The 19,335-nt window shown below is 41.5% G+C and overlaps 1 protein-coding gene across 1 annotated transcript in view; it reads right to left on the bottom strand.

Annotated features, from left to right (window-relative positions):
• Positions 1-13,221: 13,221 nt before the first annotated feature.
• SLC28A3 (solute carrier family 28 member 3) overlaps positions 13,222-19,335 on the bottom strand; it is a 41,016-nt gene continuing 34,902 nt past the window's right edge. The window contains exons 15-18 of the mRNA XM_051642834.1: positions 17,041-17,122; positions 16,114-16,212; positions 14,319-14,442; positions 13,222-13,324 (exon numbers count right to left, since the gene is read on the bottom strand). Of these exons, the coding sequence (XP_051498794.1) occupies positions 13,222-13,324; positions 14,319-14,442; positions 16,114-16,212; positions 17,041-17,122 (408 nt within the window). The remainder of the gene's footprint in view (positions 13,325-14,318; positions 14,443-16,113; positions 16,213-17,040; positions 17,123-19,335) is intronic.

The raw sequence follows: 19,335 nt of genomic DNA, 5'->3' as shown, positions 1-19,335 counted from the left end.
CCGGAGTAACAAGACTGAGTTGACCTGTGAGAATTGCATCTACAGCTTACATTAGAGGGAAAAGGGATGAGTATTTCTTCTTAAAGCATGACAAAAGCCACCAAACCATGAAATGCACTGCCAACAAGGGTAGCAACATGTGTTTAGTCTCCCAGGATTTCTCAGTGTGGCGAGCCACTTGGGAGTCCCTCATGTGTTTACTATGTCATCAGCTCCTCAATATGCTTTTGCACTGCTGCAGCTCCCAGTAATGATTTTTCTCTTTCAATAAAATACAATCAGCCCCTGAAAAGTTACATGTAAAAAAATTAAGAGAGAGGGTTCCTTAATTAAGCCCTAAAAGGTTTGTTCTTTTGATATTGACATAATTATCTGAGTTTCTCCAGGGAAAAAGAGTAAAAACCAAGTTTTATCCATTAATTTAGATATAGCTCAAATAACATAATATGTTAGTTGCTTAGTTCTGCGTAAAAGCGTATTTACTGCTGGTATTTAAATCCATCTCACAGTAACTTTGGAAAGACTCTGTCAAACATCTAAGCCTACACTGTACCTACTATATGTAAACCTGTTCCTTCCAGTTCTCCTTGACAGAGACATCTCAAGAACCCACATACATTAAGATTTTTCCATTATGTGCTTGCAAAGTTATGAAACTTAATCAGTGTTTTAGATATACAGATCTATTACTTTATCATCTGAAAATGATAGATTGTACCTCAGGTACCACCTAACCCAAAGGCTCTCTGAAATTGGTGTGGTGTTCTCTGCCTCTGCTTGTTTTTCAATCAGGCCCTACACTGCTGTGATTCCTCTGTGACAGGGCAGTAGACTGGAAAATTTCTTAATGCTTAGCTCTATCAGTTCCTCCTTTTGTTGACCCGTACTAGGACATTTAATAATATATTTGCAGATACTACCTGTTTAAATGCACTCTGGATTTAAGACTAGAAAAACAGAAGAAGGAGGAAATTTAGCAGTGAGCTGAGGAAAACCAAGAACCAAGGGATTAATATGGCTAGGTTGCCCTGACCATGCGCTTAATTGTCCAAAAGGCTGAATTGTCAAACTGGTTTCTGTGAAGGGACTAGCAAATAGAAGACAGTAGAGCTGATGAGCTCAGAAAAGCTATTTTAAAAGCAGAGAACCATAGAAACAGTCCACAGCTGAATTAGTAGGACGTGACTGGAACAATAACAGCTTAGAAACTGGGGAGAGGAGTGAGGAGGCAGTAAGCAAAAAAGAGGAAGTTTGAGAAGGTGGCTGAAGGTTCTAAAATATATGGATTTCCCATTATTTTCAGAGAGTGAGGAGAGTGGAGATGGGTTTTTAATCAGCCAAAGATTCTGAGGTAACCAGCAAGCATGTGCTGCAGAAGTCTAGGCAAAAGTTGGAATGACTAGTTGTGACATTGAAGTTGAGTGTTTTCAAGTGAAACCTCCTCTCCTCTAGGGGAGGACTCATGGGTGTTTGAAATAGGTTTGAAAATCTGAAAAAGGTATCACAGACTCAGAGAAACATCTCTCAGAAGACACAAGCACTTGACTGGGAGAAGATGTCTGTCATGGCTGGAGATGTACACTTCTTTTCTGCGCCTCCCTATCCAGTTACTCCTCTAGAGGAGGACTGCAGCCCCTGTGTTTTCACAACATATGCCACAACATATGTCAGGATGTTACCAGTGCCATATGGATCAATATGATGTCACAGTGCAAACAGCATGGGGAGGATTTTTCAGATCTTTGTAGTAAATTGCTAAAAACAGCCTAAAAGCACACATATGAGGTGTTACTAGTTAGAATTTATCATACTGGAATTTTCACACCTTTTTTATTTTCACTTGTAGCAGTTGTCGCTAGAAAGTATCTTGTAACAATAAATTCTTTTACATATGAAAGCTCTACATTCCCATCAGAAATCTTGTGAATTGCTGCTCTTTCCTTGCCTAGATCTGAAATGCAGAGGAGTAGGCAATACTCTTTTGGAGAGTCTCCATTACTGATGAATGAGAGGCAGAAAAGAGTCACACGGACCTTTCACCCCAGGGAATGTCCCTCATTGGATCCTGCATGCCCCATGCCACCCTTACTGGTGTGTTTTTTGTTCTTTAAAATTATTTTAGTTTATCCCTCCGTGAAAGGGAGAATGCCATCCAGACAGACACTGACAGTTGGCTTAAGAAGTGGTCTCATGGAAACTGCATAAAGTTCAACAAGGCCAAATGCAAGGAAAGCTGCCTGCCCCAGTGTCTGTCCACCCTTTGACCATGTGCTGCACACCAGCCCAATGCCCAGCCCAGCTGCTGGTCCCAGGCACACCCTGGAGCCCATGACCAGCTCATGGTCCTTCTTGCCCAGGGGTGACCAAAGGGGTCTGTCCAGTGTCATTGCACCCTCCTGGGCCCCAAGGAGCTGGAATTCATCCCTCACTCCATTCATCTATTTATCTGGCAGCTTAATGAAGCTGCTCAGACCATACACATTTGGTTCTTCAGATAGAATCATAGGGGTTGGAAGGGATCTCTGAAGATCATTGAGTCAAGCTCCCCTGATGCAGCAGGAACACTTAGGGCAGATCACACAGGAATGCCTCCAGATGGGCCTTGAAAGTCTCCAGAGACGGAGAATCCACAGCCTCTCTGGGCAGCCTGTTCCAGTGCTCTGTAACCCTCACAGTAAAGAAGTTTTTCCTCATGTTGAGGTGGAACTTCCTGTGTTGCAGCTTAGTGCTGTTTCCCCTCATGCTATCACAGGGCACCACTGAAAAGAGATTGGCCAATTCCTGATATCCACCCTTCAGATACTTGTAGACATTAATAAAGTCCCCTCTCAGTCTTCTTTTCTCAAGACTAAACAGCCCCAGGTCTCTCAGTCTTTCCTCATATGACAGATGTTCCAGTCCTTAATCATCCTTGTAACCCTCCCTTGAACTCTTTCCAGCAAATCCCTATCAAACTGGGGAGCCCAGAAGTGATGTGGTCTCACCAGGGCAGAGTGGAGGGGGATGAGAACTTCCCTTGACCACACTGTTCTTAATGCATTCAAAGATACTATTGGTTCTCTTGGCCACAAGGACACATTGCTGTCCTGTGGATAACTTACTGTCCACCAGGACCCCAATGGGGATGCTTTCTAGCAGGTCAACCCCTAATCTATATTGATGCATGGTGTATTTTCTCCCCAGGTGCAGGACTCCACACTTACTCTTGTTGAACCTCATTAGGTTCATCTTTGCCCAGCTTTCCAGTCTGTCTAGATCTTGCTGAATGGGTGCTTCAAGCTTCATGGAATCACTGAATCAAGGAATTGTCAGAGTTGGAAGGGACCTCTAGAGATCTCCTAGTCCAACTCCACTGCTAAAGTAGCATTGCCTAGAGCACATGACACAGGACTGCACCCAGACAGGTCTTGAATATCTCCAGAGAAGGAGACTCCATGACCTCCCTGGGCAGCCTGTTCCAGTGCTCTGTCACCCTCACCATAAAGTTTTTCCTCATATTTAAATGGAACTTCTCACATTCCAGCTTGTGCCCTTTGCCCCTTGTCCTGTCACTGGGAACCACTGAAGAATCTGGCTCCATCCTCTTTGCACCCACCCTTCAGATACTTACAGGCATTAATAAGGTCTCCGCTCAGCCTTCTCTTCTTCAGGCTAAACAGCCCCAACTCTCTCATCCTTTCCTCATAAGGGAGATGCTCCAATCCCCCAGTCATCTTCGTTGCTCTCTGCTGGACTCTTTCTAGTATTTATCTGTTTCTCTTGAACTGGGGAGCCCAGAACTGGATGCAGTATTCCAGATGTGGCCTCACCAGGGCAGAGTAGAGGGGGAGGATGATCACTCTTGACCTTCTGGACACTCTTCTTTATGCACCCCAGGATTCCATTTGCCTTCATGGCAGTAAGGGCACATTGATGGCTCATGGATCATTTACTATCTACCAGGACTCCCAGATCCTTCTCCTCGGATCTGCTTTTCAGCAGCTCCACCCCTAACCTGTATTGGTGCATGGGGTTCTTTTTCCCCAGGTGCAGGACTCTCTACACCTGCCCTTGTTGAACCTCATTAGGTTCTTCTCTGTCCAGCTCTTCAGACTTTCCAGGTCACACTAGATGGCAGCACAGCCCTCTGGAGTGTCACCACCCCTCCCAGTTTAGTATCATCAGTGAACTTGCTGAGGTTACACTCTGTCCCCTTGTCCAGGTCATTGATGAATATGTTGAACAAGACCAGATTGAGTATTGACCCCTGGGGGATACCACTGGTTACAGGCCTCCAACTCGACCCTCCTTCATTGATTGCAACCCTCAGAGTTCTGTCACACAGCCAGCTCTCCATCCACCTCACTGTCCACTCATCTAGCCCACACTCCCTCCGTTTCCTAATGAACTTGTCAGATAAGAATTTTTTTCTTGAGTACCAGTGCTGCACAGCCAAACAGTTCTCAGCAATCAGGCAACTTCCTCTCTTTGATGGCTGATGAGTAACTACCTGACTGGATTTGCACAGAAGTAACTCTAACAGCTGTATCTGAGAAGAGTAAAGCCCCAAAGGAATCCTGTTCACTATTTGCCAGAACCTCATACAGTTTTAGTGGGAGTCAAGTACATTGAAAAATATTTTTTTGCCATATAACTAAGCACGTGCAAGTGAAAATACATATAGTGTAGAAGTGGTTTTTGCCTCATATCTGTGTTGTAGGAATTTGGAACATGTTTGCACTGACAAAAAGCCTTGTCTCAGAGAAGAAATAAACCTAGATGCAGCTGAAATCACATTTCCATTGTTATTTTAGGGACAGTCTAAAGAGTAAGAAGGCAGCTAGAGTGACTTTAGTGCACGAATTAGTTCTGTACTATTTTAGCATCCTACTGAATCCTCAGGGAACTGCAAAAAACAACGTATCTATAGATCAGAATAGCAATGATTAGATAGAATATTATATTTTTTAGTTATTGGAATATACCCAGACATGGACTAGAAAGTCCTTCCAGTTGGCACCAGTATTTTGAAGGAAATTTAGGCAGCAAGCTTAATGAAATGGAAAGTTATCACTGTTTAAAAATCTTACATTTCCCTGGGACAAATTCCCGTGAATTAGACCAACATTTTAATCTTTTAATTTTGTCCATTATTTGGCCAATTCTTCATTGCAAACAGACAAGTTAAAATCAGCAGGACAGAAATGTGTATTTTGGAACTAGCTGAAAATATCTTTGGCAAATATATTCCTTTACAAGTCCAAGCAAAAATGTATCAATAAGCAATGTTCCAGAATAGAGACTCTTTTCAAAGCTGGGCATCAATGCTAGGAGCAACACCACCACTCACCCACCTACTGCCCACAAGGGCTTGAGTTAACTCCAGTAATGAGAGCACACAATAACCTTTAGAGAAAGACATTAGAAAATAAAAAGACAAGCTGATGTAAGAAAACCAAATCTATCTGACCCTGTCTTCTCAGCACACTGCCTCCAGCTTCAAGTGCTTCAGGTTTTTTGAGAGTGTTCTCTGGATAGCTCCAGTTCAGGTTTCTGAAGGATGGGTGCTCACAGCCACTTGCCTTTGTGTATGCCTTTTCTGAATGTTGTCATTAACACAATCGTAGATCTGAGAGATGAAGAACAGCCCAAAGTAGGTATCAAGTGCTCTGCTGTCTCATATTATTTGATGAAATGTTTTTCAATTAGAGTGAAAGTAATGGAGAGAACCTCCTTGTTTATGTTTTGAGAATACTGTACCTGTCCAGTCTCTTTTAAAGAGACTTCTAAATTCTCTACAAGCTCTTGCAACTCACTGTGAGCAGGTTACTATTCTGTGAAATGGATTGCTGTGCCATATTTTGCAGTAAGTATTTAAACTCTTGAGCACTGGTTCTAGTATCTCTGGAAAAAAAGGGAGGCTCTTTGTTCTTCCTTCTTCCATGCCAGTAAAGCATTTGCCAGGCACCAAGACAATTATTATTCAAGAAAGAAGCTTATTAGTTGAGTCACATCTCCTAAAGATGTCTTGTCCTTGCTTTCTCCACAATACACCATATTCCTCTCCTTTCCAAAGGTACTGTTTTCTAGGGCTGCTACTTACAGGATATGTCATCATTAATATGTTTTTTTTTTCGACTTCTTTACCATAGTGAGCTGATTCCTCCTGCTTCCCCTCTACAAGGCAACTAAGAAGAACTGCACCACTGTATGAAAAGCCTCATTGTGTTCAGCAAACCCCAAGGCAAAGAACATGCTGAAAGCTGGACAGGTGATGGAGTTTACAGTAAAATGGACTTTGGTACTGTCATTGGTGTTATTCTGGGACATGCCTGGGTTTTAGAAACCTTAAGCCCCATATTATGTGCAGCTAAGTAGAACTGGGATATTGTAGCAGGGAGCACAACCATCATCCCCACATCACCATCTGTTGCAAGTTTTTTACAGTGTCTAAGCCTTTATTTATTCCATAATTCATTCTACTGAGGTGAAAGGCATTAATGTCTTTCTCCACAATCTACAAAGCTAATTAGAAATCTGGGGAATCAGCAGCCAGAATTTTAGGAAAATAGTATTTTCAGGGATGGCTGTGTAGCACTCTGAAAAGTGGACCTATTCCAAGTGCCCAAAGTAGTCCCTTAACACCAACCCACCTTGGCCAAAACATGTAATATTTTTAAAAATACTATATTTAAAAATATTACCTGAAAATGAGAGGTAATTAAATAATTTAACCCGAAATTTGGAGCAACAAAAACCCCAAGTAGCCTATATATACAAATAAAAAGGTTAGCTACTTTTATCCCTACGTGGATTCTTGGGAAGAACATTTACCGATTGTGTTCTGCCACCTAGCGAGCCGAGAAAGGAAAAACTCCAGCACCCCTAAGGTGGTGTGTGAAATCAAGAGGAAAAGTAGCAGTAAAAGAAAGCAAGATGTGAAGAGTGCTACTGTAAAGCCGCGGAGTGGCCCGAAGAACAAAGGATGAAATAAAGAAAGCAAGAGGCTTGGTAATACAACAGTTACCTGGTAAATGAAGACTGACCTGAAGTCTCAGTCTGGCCTTTGCCATGGTTTTTTATTGCAGTCAAGGTAGCAAAAGGAAAGAACTAAGCGAGTTCTGCAAGTTTTCCTAGGTGGTTTCTGGTCAAGCTAGATACTGCATTTGCTCATGCAATGTAAGTGTAAAGTACAAATAATACCCCAGTTGTTTGCAAGAACAGTTTGTAACTGCAAGGATAAATCAAGGATAAATTCCTTTTTTTTTTTTTTTTTTTTTTTTTTTTTTAAGTGCCTGGTCAAGATTATTCAAAAGCTGTGTGGGTTGGGTGTCTTTTATATAGTATTTGTGAATTGAAAATAAATAGTGGCTTCTTTGGGAAGTACCTGAACACAGAAATTATTCCAGATAAACAGATAAGAGACTTTGGAGTAATATTAGGTGGAATATGGCCAAATAGCCAACTAAAGGCAAGTGATAGTTTTGTATGACAAGTTCAGTCAACAATTAAGGATACTTGAAATATTTGGGATCATAGAGACAATAAAGCAGCTCTGGAAGGTAGCAGGCATGGTGTAAAGTGACAGCAGTCATTCGGTATGGGCAACAAATTTTTTTGTGTGTCCTTGCTGTTATCAGGGCTCAGATGCTACAGCAATAGCGTTTCTTGAGAAACAACATTGTTGCTAACCTATCCACAGGCTTCTTCCTTTCTGTGTCCAGTTCTAGAGCCCCCAACATAAGAAGGGCATGGAGATGTTGGAATGAGTCCAGAGAAGGGCCATCAAGATGATCCAAGGGCTGGAGCACCTCTGCTATGAAAACAGGCTGAGAGAGTTGGGACTGTTCAGCCCAGAGAAGAGAAGGCTCCAGGGAGACCTTACAGTGGCCTTCCAGTACCTGAAGGGACCTTTATGTAAACTGGAGAGGGGCTTTTTACAAAGGCTTGTAACAATAGGACAAGGGGAAATGGCTTTAAACTGGAAGAGGGGAGATTTAGGTCAGATATTAGGAAGAAACTCTTTAGTGTGAGGGTGGTGAGGCACTGGAACAGGTTGGCCAGAGAAATTGTGAATGCCTCCTCACTGTCTCTTGCATGTAGATAACAAGTAAGCAACAAGATAAAGGTATAATATTTTCTAAAAATTTTAATCCTGGTAACATGCAAGATTTTGCATTTACAACCTCAGTATTTTCTCATTTCACCTAGAGAAAAGTGGTCCTGAACTGCCATCTATACTTGCAACAAGGGAACATGCAGCAATCTCATGTATGGTGCTCTCATCTCCCTGACATTTCAGGCCTCTTGACATAGAAGGCACCAATCAATATAGCAAAAAGAAAATATGCATTTTCACTGTGGTTACCATGGCAACCCATTCATTCTGATCAATGCCTTTTGAGGTAGTGCATTGGTTGCTATAGCAATACCTATGCTGCAGAACACCGTAATAACAAGGGAACACTTTGTTATTGTGGTTTTTTTGCCTCTGCAAAATCATCATGAAGTGGTTCTCAGCTAAAAGGTACACTAGTTTTCACTGGTTTGTTTTTCTGAATATCCTCAGGTTTCAGATTCAGAGGTCTATGAGGCAAAGCAGAAGCATGAGTATGGCTGCACTGATCTTTACACAATATTATATTAGTTGAAGTACTTCTGTTGGCTCCTATGGACTGGTAGACTTTTAAACTAGCTTGAAGTCTGAACCAAATCCATGGAAAAAAATGTCATCTGATTTACATTACTATAGCTGTAAGGTAACTTCAGCTTCAGTAAGATTCCCCAAAGTTTAGATCAATATAAATGAGAGGAGGATTTAATTAAAATATGAAAGTTTTGTAACCTGCCACTTGTTTTTATGTTTGATATCAGGTAACAGCTGAGGACAGCAGCAGGTCTACTTACTCTGTGGGCCTACTTGCGCAGTTGGGATTGTGTCACATGGATGAACTCTGCCCACAAACTCCAAACTTGGGTTCTCCCACCATCTGCCCTCATAGCATATCTGCTTGTGCCACCAGCTGCCAAGCAGGGCATTGTGTTCCCCATGTGTCAGGTACCTTACCAGGGTAGAGAGCTCCCCTTGTCCTGCACCAAGACACAGATCTGTCTTCTAGCACTGCTGATGGGTTGAGGTTGAGTCTCATCAGCAAGTGCTGCTGCTAAGCAACATGCTTAAGTGACTTCAAAGCTATCTGTATCTAGTTGAAATGTGGAGTTCTGTTAGTGATCCACCTACTCACAAAGTTTGGGAACCATGGATTTATGACACTGCATAGTGGGAAGCAGTCTGACCACTATGTAGCAAAAAACATTCCAGTTTGCAGAAGAAAACTATTGGTATTCATGTTCTGTTCATTTAGCATCTTGCCTCTCTCTTTTCCTGCCTTTCTTTTTGAGAAATATCTGATACCTGATTTGGAGAACATTTAGTTGCCTCCATAACTTGTTGTATATGACTTTCCTCTTGCACATAGTCAATTATTCACTAGTTCACAATGGTATGTAGGTTGCAAATGCTGCTGTGGTATGTAGCATGGGAAGAAGAGTTTGTTTCTGAAAGTGTGATTGTTTTCTCCAACTGCCTTTCAGCCAATTAGAGTAGAAATATTCCTGCTACCTACCAGTCTTGGCTCATTTACATATTTTCGTGTTTTTCTGGATTGGAGTGAGAATTTGTCCTACATTAAGCATAGTTTTCTTTGATTGTATATGCTCTGAGCATGATAAAGCCTGCACGGTATGTTTACTGGAACTGTTGTACACTACACTGTGTAAAACATTTCCCAGAATTATTACTGGTGATTTTTAGTGACTAACAAAACACTCTGTGAGTGCTACAATACAAAGCTCCAAAAGGCTATTAGATATGCACTGACATCCACTGGATAGTTTCTGAGGGTGACAAGATTGAGTCATGCCACCTGTGCTTCATTAACTTGTCATCTACATTACTTACAACCTATTGTGCACTGCCATGCTAGTAACTGCAAAGCAGGTTAAGCTTGCCCTTTTCTACAATATTTTTGAAACTTCCACACAGACTTCAATAATTATTTAGTCCTTTATTTCCAAAATGTTCATGCACATCTTTGAATCTATACAAGTATAGAATGCTAGCAAGCACTTTCTTCTCAGGTCTGTGTTGCAGGTTCATTGTTGCTGGCAATCATGTTGTTGGGAACATGTTTCTAGGCTCTGACAGTTCAGAGCACAACCTGCCAGGTTAACCTGGAGAAGATGAAATGCACAGTTCCCTTTTTTTGTGTTGAGAGAGACAACGAAGACCTCCACACTGAACTCCTAGCACCATCACAAAGACAGAGCGAAAATAGTCACCTGAAAGCATGATGGTACTTGTTAGCAATCCCTTCCTGCTCTTGCTGCTTTTTTTCTGCAACACTTAGGAGGCATCTTCCATGTATATCACCTTTGACCAAGCTATCCACAAAGCAGGCGGGCATTCTCTTTGGCCTGCTGTAGGTAAAGCAATGTCACATAACCTCTGCTAAAATTGCCTTCCATGTAATCTTGTTACAGAGGAGTCCTAAAAAAGAAAATAAATACACCATATCTGGGTGGGAGGAAAGCTGGTGCCTTGAGCTATATCAGAGGCTTTTTCAGAAGTTCGTGCGTGGTTGCCTTTATTAGCCAGAATAGCCCTTTTGACCAATTTACAATTGCTGGAATGGTAAGGGCAGCAATTTCAAAAGGCTAATATCAAGCAGAGCACACTAGGGAGCAACAAGAAGGGGAGGGCCAGTGATGACTTAAAATGTGGGATGTGTGAAGTGTTCTGCTTGACAGTGAGAGTTAAAGTTTCTGATTAATTTACCTTGAAATGAAATGTTTTTCTACTTTAAAAACCCACCAAAACAAACCAGAACAGGGGCCAAAGAAAAACACCTAACAATGTGAAAGTAATAAAAATCACAATGTCAGTATCAGAATTTTTCAGAAGAATAAGTTAATAAACTCAGTTTTACAGTAAAGCTAGCATCTTTTACAAAAAGCCCAAATAAATGCCCCTTGAAAACAGCTATACTGGCAGCTAAGTTTATGAATCCGGATTTCCCAGAACGGATGCTGTGATAATTAATAGAATATTGAAAAGTTACCTCTTATCAGAATAGATCTGTTAATTTCCATCTGTGCAAGTGTGCTGGTTTGGTGGGTTTTTTGGTAGCAGGGGAAGGGCCCCAGAAGTGGCTCTGTTAAGGAGCTGAGAAGCTCCCCCTGCTCCAAATCAGCCAAGGAGCCACTAGAGGGACAAGAGATGCTCCTCTGCAATTAACATATGAAATAACTGATATAACACCTGAGCAGAGGAGCACCTGGGGGAGAAGAGCTGTGCTGGGGAAGCAGAGCAGTGCTGGTGGTTGATGAGGAAGAAGGGGAAGAAGGTGCCCGAGCAAAAGTTTCCCTGCAACCCATGGCAAGATGGCAGCTGTTCCCCTGTACTCATGAAGGAACGTGTTGGAACATTCCCTGAAGTGGCCAGGAGGGATGAACTTGGCCAGTGGACTTGCATTTGCTGCCAGCGGACTCTGTGCAGCTGTGGAAGACCAAGGCGCCAGGGAAGGTGGCTGTTCCTGAAGCAGCCCGTGACTCTGTGGGAAGCCCAGGCTGGAGCAGCTCTGGACCTCGTGGGAAGGACTCATGAAGGAGAGGTTCATGGAGGACTCTCTCCCATGGGAGGGACCCAGTGGGGAAGCAGAGGACTGTAAGGAATCCTTCTTCCTGAGGAGGAAGGAGCAGCAGGAACCACCAGCCTGTGAACTGACTCTAAACCCCATCCCCTGTCCCCCTGTGCTGCTGGGGGGGAGGGAGAGAAACCGGGAACAAAATGATTTGGGCTTGGGAAGAAGGGGGGGTGACTTAACATATGCAAGCCCTGCTCTGTGTGTTTCTGTGTCCTGTGTACGTTTGATTAGTGTGAAATTAAATTATTTTTCCCCAAGTTGAGTCTGTTTTGTCTGGGACCTTAATCGGTGAAGAACCCTCCTTGTCCTTTGTCTCGACCCATGAACTTTGTCCTCCTCATCCCAGTGTGTGCTGGGGGGAGGGGGTGGGAGGGTTGAGTGAGCGGCCACGGGGCCAGTTCTTTGTGGTTGTGTCGGACCCAAACCACACAGCAAGTTTTATTTGGAGGGTATGTCATGACATTCTGATGTTCCCGTACTTCAGTTCTTACCTTTTTTTTTCCATGTATTTTTCTGGCATTAGCCATGTCACAGGATAGGAATACATATATTGAAATCTTTTCTGAAACAACTTTTCCATTTTGCAGTCCATAAGAGGTCTGAAGCCAAAAACATAACAGACTTTCCTCCTCAGGAAGATCTTTTAGAGGTCTTCAAGATTTATTAACGTTGCTCTCACAGGTAATCAGATTGTGACCTCATTTTACTTACACTTGATTTCCAGCACAGCTCTGTTGGTTCTGGAATGACTACTGCTCTGAGTTCCTGATTGGTGACTCCAGGATCAATTTTCACAATTGTTAATAGCAAAGATTGAGTAGAATTGATACATGAGGTTTTCCTTGCAGTTTGGACATGTCAATTGATATTAGTTACCTCTAAACAGAGTACCTCTAATCAGCCTTCTGGGTCAAGACGTGACCTGAATACCTCTGTGAGCAAGAGAGGGACTGGGGCATACTGTGGCTAGTCCCTGATTTGGGTGTTTCAGTGACCAAGCTGGTGTGGTGCACCACATAACAGCAGCTCTGCTCACGTGCAGCCGTTGTTAACAGAAGAAATGTGCAGGGATTTCTGAGAACAGTCTGTTTTATCTTCATGCAGTGAAAACACTTCTTTGGTATCAAAAAGAGGAGAAATACTGTTGGAATGGATAGAAATTCTAATTATTATTTCTTGTTCACAACTTTCTGTAGGTGGCAAGTCAAATCACCTTGATTTTCTTTTCCCTACAGCAGTTTAATTCTACAGATTTTTCAGTTTCAGGGTAGAAATGAAATCTGAAGAATGAAGCTCAGAAATGTTCTCCTTCATTTTTGCTCTGTAATGGAAGAAGAGATCTGCAACAAGAGGTGTCTTGCATTTATCCCACTTTAATTTATGAGTAATTACAAGCAAGTCAGAGGAACTGAGTAAGAGATGGAAAATAAAGGCTGTTTTGCATTTGTTGTGGAAAAGGAAAATTTTTGTTGCCTTTCTGCCAAGGAATAGAACTCTTAGTTAGGACCTGTTCCCCAAACAAAAATTAAAGCTTAATTCAAGTGCAATTGAAACCAGGTTGATCCAGTATTTGGCAACATCCTTTCCAGGAACTCAGGCTGTAGTTTCCTCCAGAGAAGATCTCCTGTGAATGATTCACGCTGTAGAAGGATATAAAACCAGAAATCAGATATAGTCCTTTTCTCTTATGGGAATACATATCTTATCTATCTATCCATCTGTAATACATGTATATGCACACTCACATGCACATACACACACATTCTCCAAAGCAACTTCAAATGTGTTAAAATTTTCATGAGAAATAAAACAGAGGGAAGACTTTCTAAACACTAGCCATGTGAGAGACTCTGATGATATTGATTTTCTGTATAAAGTCCTCATGCCTCAAGTATAACTTCCTAGGTAACTGAAATGATTGAGGATTTCACTTCACTCTCAATGTTGTTGCATCTTCAAAGCATTTGCTCAACACTGATTCTGGTGAAAACAGAACATATTCCTGTCTTTGTAGCAACTTGATAAAATTAGTGTGATGAGGAAAAGTTGGAGATGAAGAAATATGAACGAAGGAATGTACCCCACATCACAGATTATTTTTATCATGCAAAAAAATTTTGACACTGGTTCAATGTTACTATAAACTCATTTAGAACATCAAGTTGCAGGAACAGAAATTCCTTGCAGTGATATGCAAGTGCTGATATTTAGGCAGAAGCTGGTGATCTTGATACCAATATAAATAATTTTTTTCAATTACATTTTTGTTAATAGTTGGAATCTAAAAATGTTACTAAAGTACATTACTAAGAATGCCACTTTTCATGGTTGAATATAAAAATGTTACCATAAAAATAAGGCCATTTTTCATATTTTATATGTCCATATTCAAAGCTACACTTTTTTTGTGAGGGCTCAAAAGGATGAAATATATGTGAACATAATAATATAGAGAAATGTCCAAGAAAACAAATTCACCAGCATTAATATATTAATTTATTTAATAGATACAAGTTCATGGAAAGCAAGTGGCTAAGAAAAAAAAGCCAAATACAAAAAAATAAAATCAAGCTTTTAGCTTATGTGTGAGCTCCATAAATTATGCTGACAGAAGGATAAAGAGTTCTTCCATACCTGGTGAAGAGTTGCTGGCAGCATTCAGCTAGTTCTGTGGTGTTGGCAGGGAAATCCGTGGAGTTGAAGGCATTTCCTAATAAGATGTGGCAAGGAACTTCCAGACCAGGGACAGTCAGCATTCCTGTGAAGTAACAATTTTCTTACTGAGTAATGAAGTAATGAATGAATGAATAATGAACTTAAGACTTACAGAAGTCAGTCACTGGGGCATGGTCAGATGAAACATTCTGGCTTATATGCAATCACCCCCCCAGACAGTTTGTAACGGTGCAAGATTAAAGCCCTCAAGACTGTGGGATTTGGAAAAAATCTGAAGAATTTTACAGAACTGGAATTGTTACTGTTTTTTGTTAATATCTATAAATTAAACTGTGGTAACTTTGTTGCACTCCAAACACCTTGTTTTTCTGCCCCTTTTAATGCTACTAAAAAGATGCGCTAATGGCTTTCTCATTGCTGGGCCAGGGTGCTCCCAATAACTGAAATGCAGCTATGCTTAATTTGTAGTAGGGCAAGTAAATACAGGACATTTTCTTTTGCTTTAAATGGAGACAATTATGGTTTATTTATCTTTGCTTTGTTAGATGTTCTCCAAAATCTCTTATAAACAGTAATGTCTGCATTCATTGCATTAATGGAGTCACAAAAATAGGAAACTGACAGCTCCCTATTGTACATAGTGTTGTGGAACCTGGACACATTTGTAACCTGTTCTTATCATAACCGGGGTAGTTGAAATTTTTGGCTCTTTTACCTCCTTCTGGGCACAAGGAAAGCATTTGCCATGATAAGAGTGGATGGAATGTAATTTTATTTCCAAAACAGATTTTACTGTTCCGGAAAGATGTTCCACTGGCTGTTCACCATGCTACTCTTAAGGCCAGGACTGTGAAATGACATGCTTTAGTAAGACTTCCTGATTCCTCAGTTATACAGGGTAGTGTAATGTATTAAAATATAATGGAGGGCTATGATACTAATGACATTTCAGGTGTACCAGTTCTATAACTTTCAGAAAATAGTGTGGGCTTATCCTTAAAACATATTTCTGTTGCTGCAGTGAACACAAAGGGATAGGGAAGCTGTAGTAGAAACAGACATGCTATTTTCAGCTACACAAGTATAAAGATCTTCACTAGAGGAATACAAGTGCTTTAATCTTCATCATGCACTTTTATGTACCATATGCTCAGAAAAGTAAGTTGGGAAAGGGATTGTAAAACACTGGGGATAGCTTGTACCAGCTAAATCATATCTTGTAAATTAATTAATCATTTGAATAATTCATATTATGTTGTGTTGGGGTTTTTTTATTTCCTCCCAAAAAATATGCTGTTAGATTGTGACTCTTTACTCAGTTTGAAGGTAAGACTTTGAAAATAAGGATCTACTATTGAGTCCCATGTTAGTTTTATTGCTCTGTGGGAAAACTACCAGCCAAAAAAACCAATTTAACATTAAGCCAAAAAGTTGTTCAGCTTCCCCCTCACTCTTTGTCTGTTACAGCCCCTGTTACTGCACTTCCTCTATTTCTGCTCCACAGTTGCTTCTGTATTTCTGTAGCCAGCAGAAGAAGGATTGTAAAAAAACAAAAAAAGACACAACAGATTAAATAAATATTTTCAAATTCCAGTTTTCAGGACCCTTTTGTTTCATATTGACTTTTAATTCTGCCAAACGTAAAAATACTAGCGTTTCAGTGACAGGAGTTCCCCAGCTATGTCTATTGTACCAATGGACTGCTCTCCTGTGATAACCATCTGTTAAGAGACACTGAACTTTGGCACCATACCTGCAACACAGGCCGTCATGAAGCAGGCAACAGTCCCTGCAATCATTGCTCTGAAAGCACCACCAGCTATTTCCTTTTTTTTTGAGGGAGCAAGGCTTGCTAGAAGAAAATTAAAGTGTGTGTCAAGCATAAATACGAAGAGTGTAACTGCCAGCTCTCTCACCACAAGAGGAAATGCCCATCCTGCAGTTTGAATGAGCAGAAATAGGAGGGAAAAGGACATATTTAGTGGGCCAGCTGAAGCCCTACCGCCAATATTGGCTCTTGCTGTTAAGAAGGTACCTTGTGTATAAAATGGCAATTTCTATTTATCTTGGCAGTTTGCACAAAGTTGGCCACCGACATCTTTCAGAAGCAAGGCCCGGGCACAGCACCAGGGTTTGGCCCTGTGTCTGGGTCCTGCTCACCTGTGCTGCCCCACTGCTGGCACCACGGAGCCCACTTGGGCTCCAGGATGAAGACAACAGCCAGCAATTCTGGCCACCTGATGAGGAACACAGGTGGTTCTTTAATTTTCCTTTTCCCTCAAAATCTGACAAGCTTTTTATTTTCCCTTTCCTTACATACTTACTGCATATATGTAACATTTTTACAGAAAACAGTAAATTTTCATTCAACCAGGAGGCTAGATATAGTTTGCTCCTCCTGAAGCCCAATGACTGTAGTAGCTCTGGCTTATGGTGTGAGGACTGGACGAGGAGGACTATGAGCAGGGCTTGGTCCCCTCCCCTTACCTACTCCCACTAACTCCATGCTGAAGCCTGTGACGCCCTGAGAGCCCTTCCATATACATGTGGGTGCTGGGGCTTGACAGAGCAGCTGTTCAGCCTTTAATGCTACTAAGCTTCACCCACAGTCTGTTCATTTGGGCAGGTTTTATTTGGGATTTGCTTTGCCAAATAAATTGTCCACGAAAAGGGATCTTACTCAGGCCTCCTATTACCAGTCCCAGTGAGCCGAAGTTGGCAAATCCACAAAGGGCATAGGTGGCAATGACTTCAGAGCGAACCTGGAAGGCAAACACACACCCTGTTGAGTGATTTGAGACAGCTTGTGCTGGTTTAGAGGTCTGAAAAACATGGCATTGTGGTTCAGTGCTTTTGAGTACTGAAATCACTCTGTTTTGCTTGGTTTCTGCCCTGCTGTGTGGTTTTCAGCAAGGTAGTCTTTTTCTTGCTGAAAATGCAGGCTTTCATACCCACTGGCTCTGTGAAGACTCATAAACCATGTGATGGTTTTATTTTTTGTGTATATTGCTGTGCCTTGTTGAACTGAGTACTAGTAATTAAAGACAAAAAATTAATTCTTATCCTACTCATGGCAGTTTATCTGCTCTTTCTGAAGGTATGAGTCAGAGAGTTTTAACTCAGCTTGCTGTTCATGGCTGGACTGCCTCTAGAACACTTGAAAAATCAAGTTTTGGTATGCATCCCTTACTTCTTTGCCCCTGAAAAAGCAGAGGGCTCCAGGCGCAAAGCTGCTCTGTGCTAGAGGAAGGAAAGGGAAGAGAGTAGGTGCTTTGATTTGGTAACAGGCAGATTTTGGAATCCCTATTAGTGGCTTATTTCCTTCCTGACTTCAGCCACCTTCCTTCACTTGGGCAACACCAGCTCAGTCTGGACCTGAGAGCAGAGGCAAGGTTGGTTTGACCTTAGCCCTGATGGAGGAACCCCTCACAGGACACAAAATTACTTTGGATGAAATCAGGCTACAAACCTTGGAAACATCAAGACAAATATAGTTCAAACATATTGGGAAATCTCAGCAAACGAAGCTGAAGATGCCTGAGTGTTCTAGTAGGTTTCCTCTTTATTAGAAGTTCCTCTGTTTCCATTCCTGTTTTATGAAAACCAATTTATAGATGTTTTCAATCACTTTGCACATAGGCAGGAAAATGCTTTTCAAGTACCCACTGCACCTGCTTTTCCCAGAAATAGCTTTGTGTGCTTTGATTTCCCCATTTTCACGAGCACTTTCGTAGCTCTGACAACAGGAAGCCTTGTTATTCCTGACTCAAGTGATGGGAGTTCAGAAGACTGCTTGTTTGCGTCCTCTGAGTATCTGTGCCTGGATGTATTAGACAGTTCTGAAGCTGAACAGGAATTAAAAGTGGAAGTCAAGTGCACTCTCACCATAATTAAAATGGTTACTAGGAAACTTTACTATTGTTACGAATAAAGATTTTTATATCTTGGAGTTTTTTACTGTGGAAACTTATACAGTTCTGTTCAGGTATTATAAATTAACATGGAAGTTCTGTACATTTTAATTCTTACTTAAAAAAAAAAAAAAGAGAGAGAGAGAAGAAAAGGGTAAAATATGATTGATGGGATCTGAACTTTAAGGCTGACTTCCAGTTTACAAAAAATATTCACTCAGTCAGGAATTGAGGGCCATATCCCTCTTGTAGAATATAGCATGAATATAGCTGGGCAGATCAAAGGTCCACCTAGCCCAGAAGTCTATTTCCTGGAATTCCAGGAACACCACTAACAGATGCTCAGTAGAGTGTGTGTGTACTTGATCTGAACACCTGGCTTGGAAAGAAGGAATGCAAGTGGTAGGGAACATATTTTTGGTTTTGTATATAAGGCAGGTACCCACAGCATCACACCGGATTAAATGAAGATTAAAAGTTGTACAAAAGGAAGCTTCCTAACTAAGGATGCTCTAAAACGACAATTTGTCTTTATTTGAGGAAGAAAGGCCAGTGCAGGCATAAAGACAGATATCACGGGTTTTGTTGCCCGTGCTTAGAATAAGGACAAATTTAGCACAGGCTCTGCATGTGGATGTCAGGCAGGGGAACAGTCATTGCTGCAAAGGTCAGCTTTGATCATGGCATGCTCTTTGCCCCTCTGCACACACACATGCCCTTGAATGACAGGTGTATCCAAGCTTTGGCTGGAAATCCACTTACAAACTTCCATTGGCAATTGAAACAAACCAGTTGGACTCAGTGCAGCAAAGGAGGTGTCATGTCTTATATTACTGCCCTCTGCACCAGGGACAACCACCTCCACCAGAGGTGTGTCAGTAATACCTTAAATGCCATCAGCTAAAGCTTCCTGAGGCTGTTCTTGAAGCTTAATGCTTGGCTAAACCTCTGTGGGCAGGAGGATCCTCCAGCTCTTGCTCAGGATTTTCCTGGGAGAGTGTTGCATAGGGAAATTCTAGCTAAGAAAGCGGTAAGGAGAAACTCATCTTGAAGACCACCTTGGT

The sequence above is a fragment of the Apus apus genome, chromosome Z (assembly GCF_020740795.1).
Source record: "Apus apus isolate bApuApu2 chromosome Z, bApuApu2.pri.cur, whole genome shotgun sequence".
Lineage (NCBI taxonomy): Eukaryota > Metazoa > Chordata > Aves > Apodiformes > Apodidae > Apus > Apus apus.
Note: the sequence above shows the minus strand (reverse complement) of the source record. Positions and strands in the feature narration are given on the sequence as shown.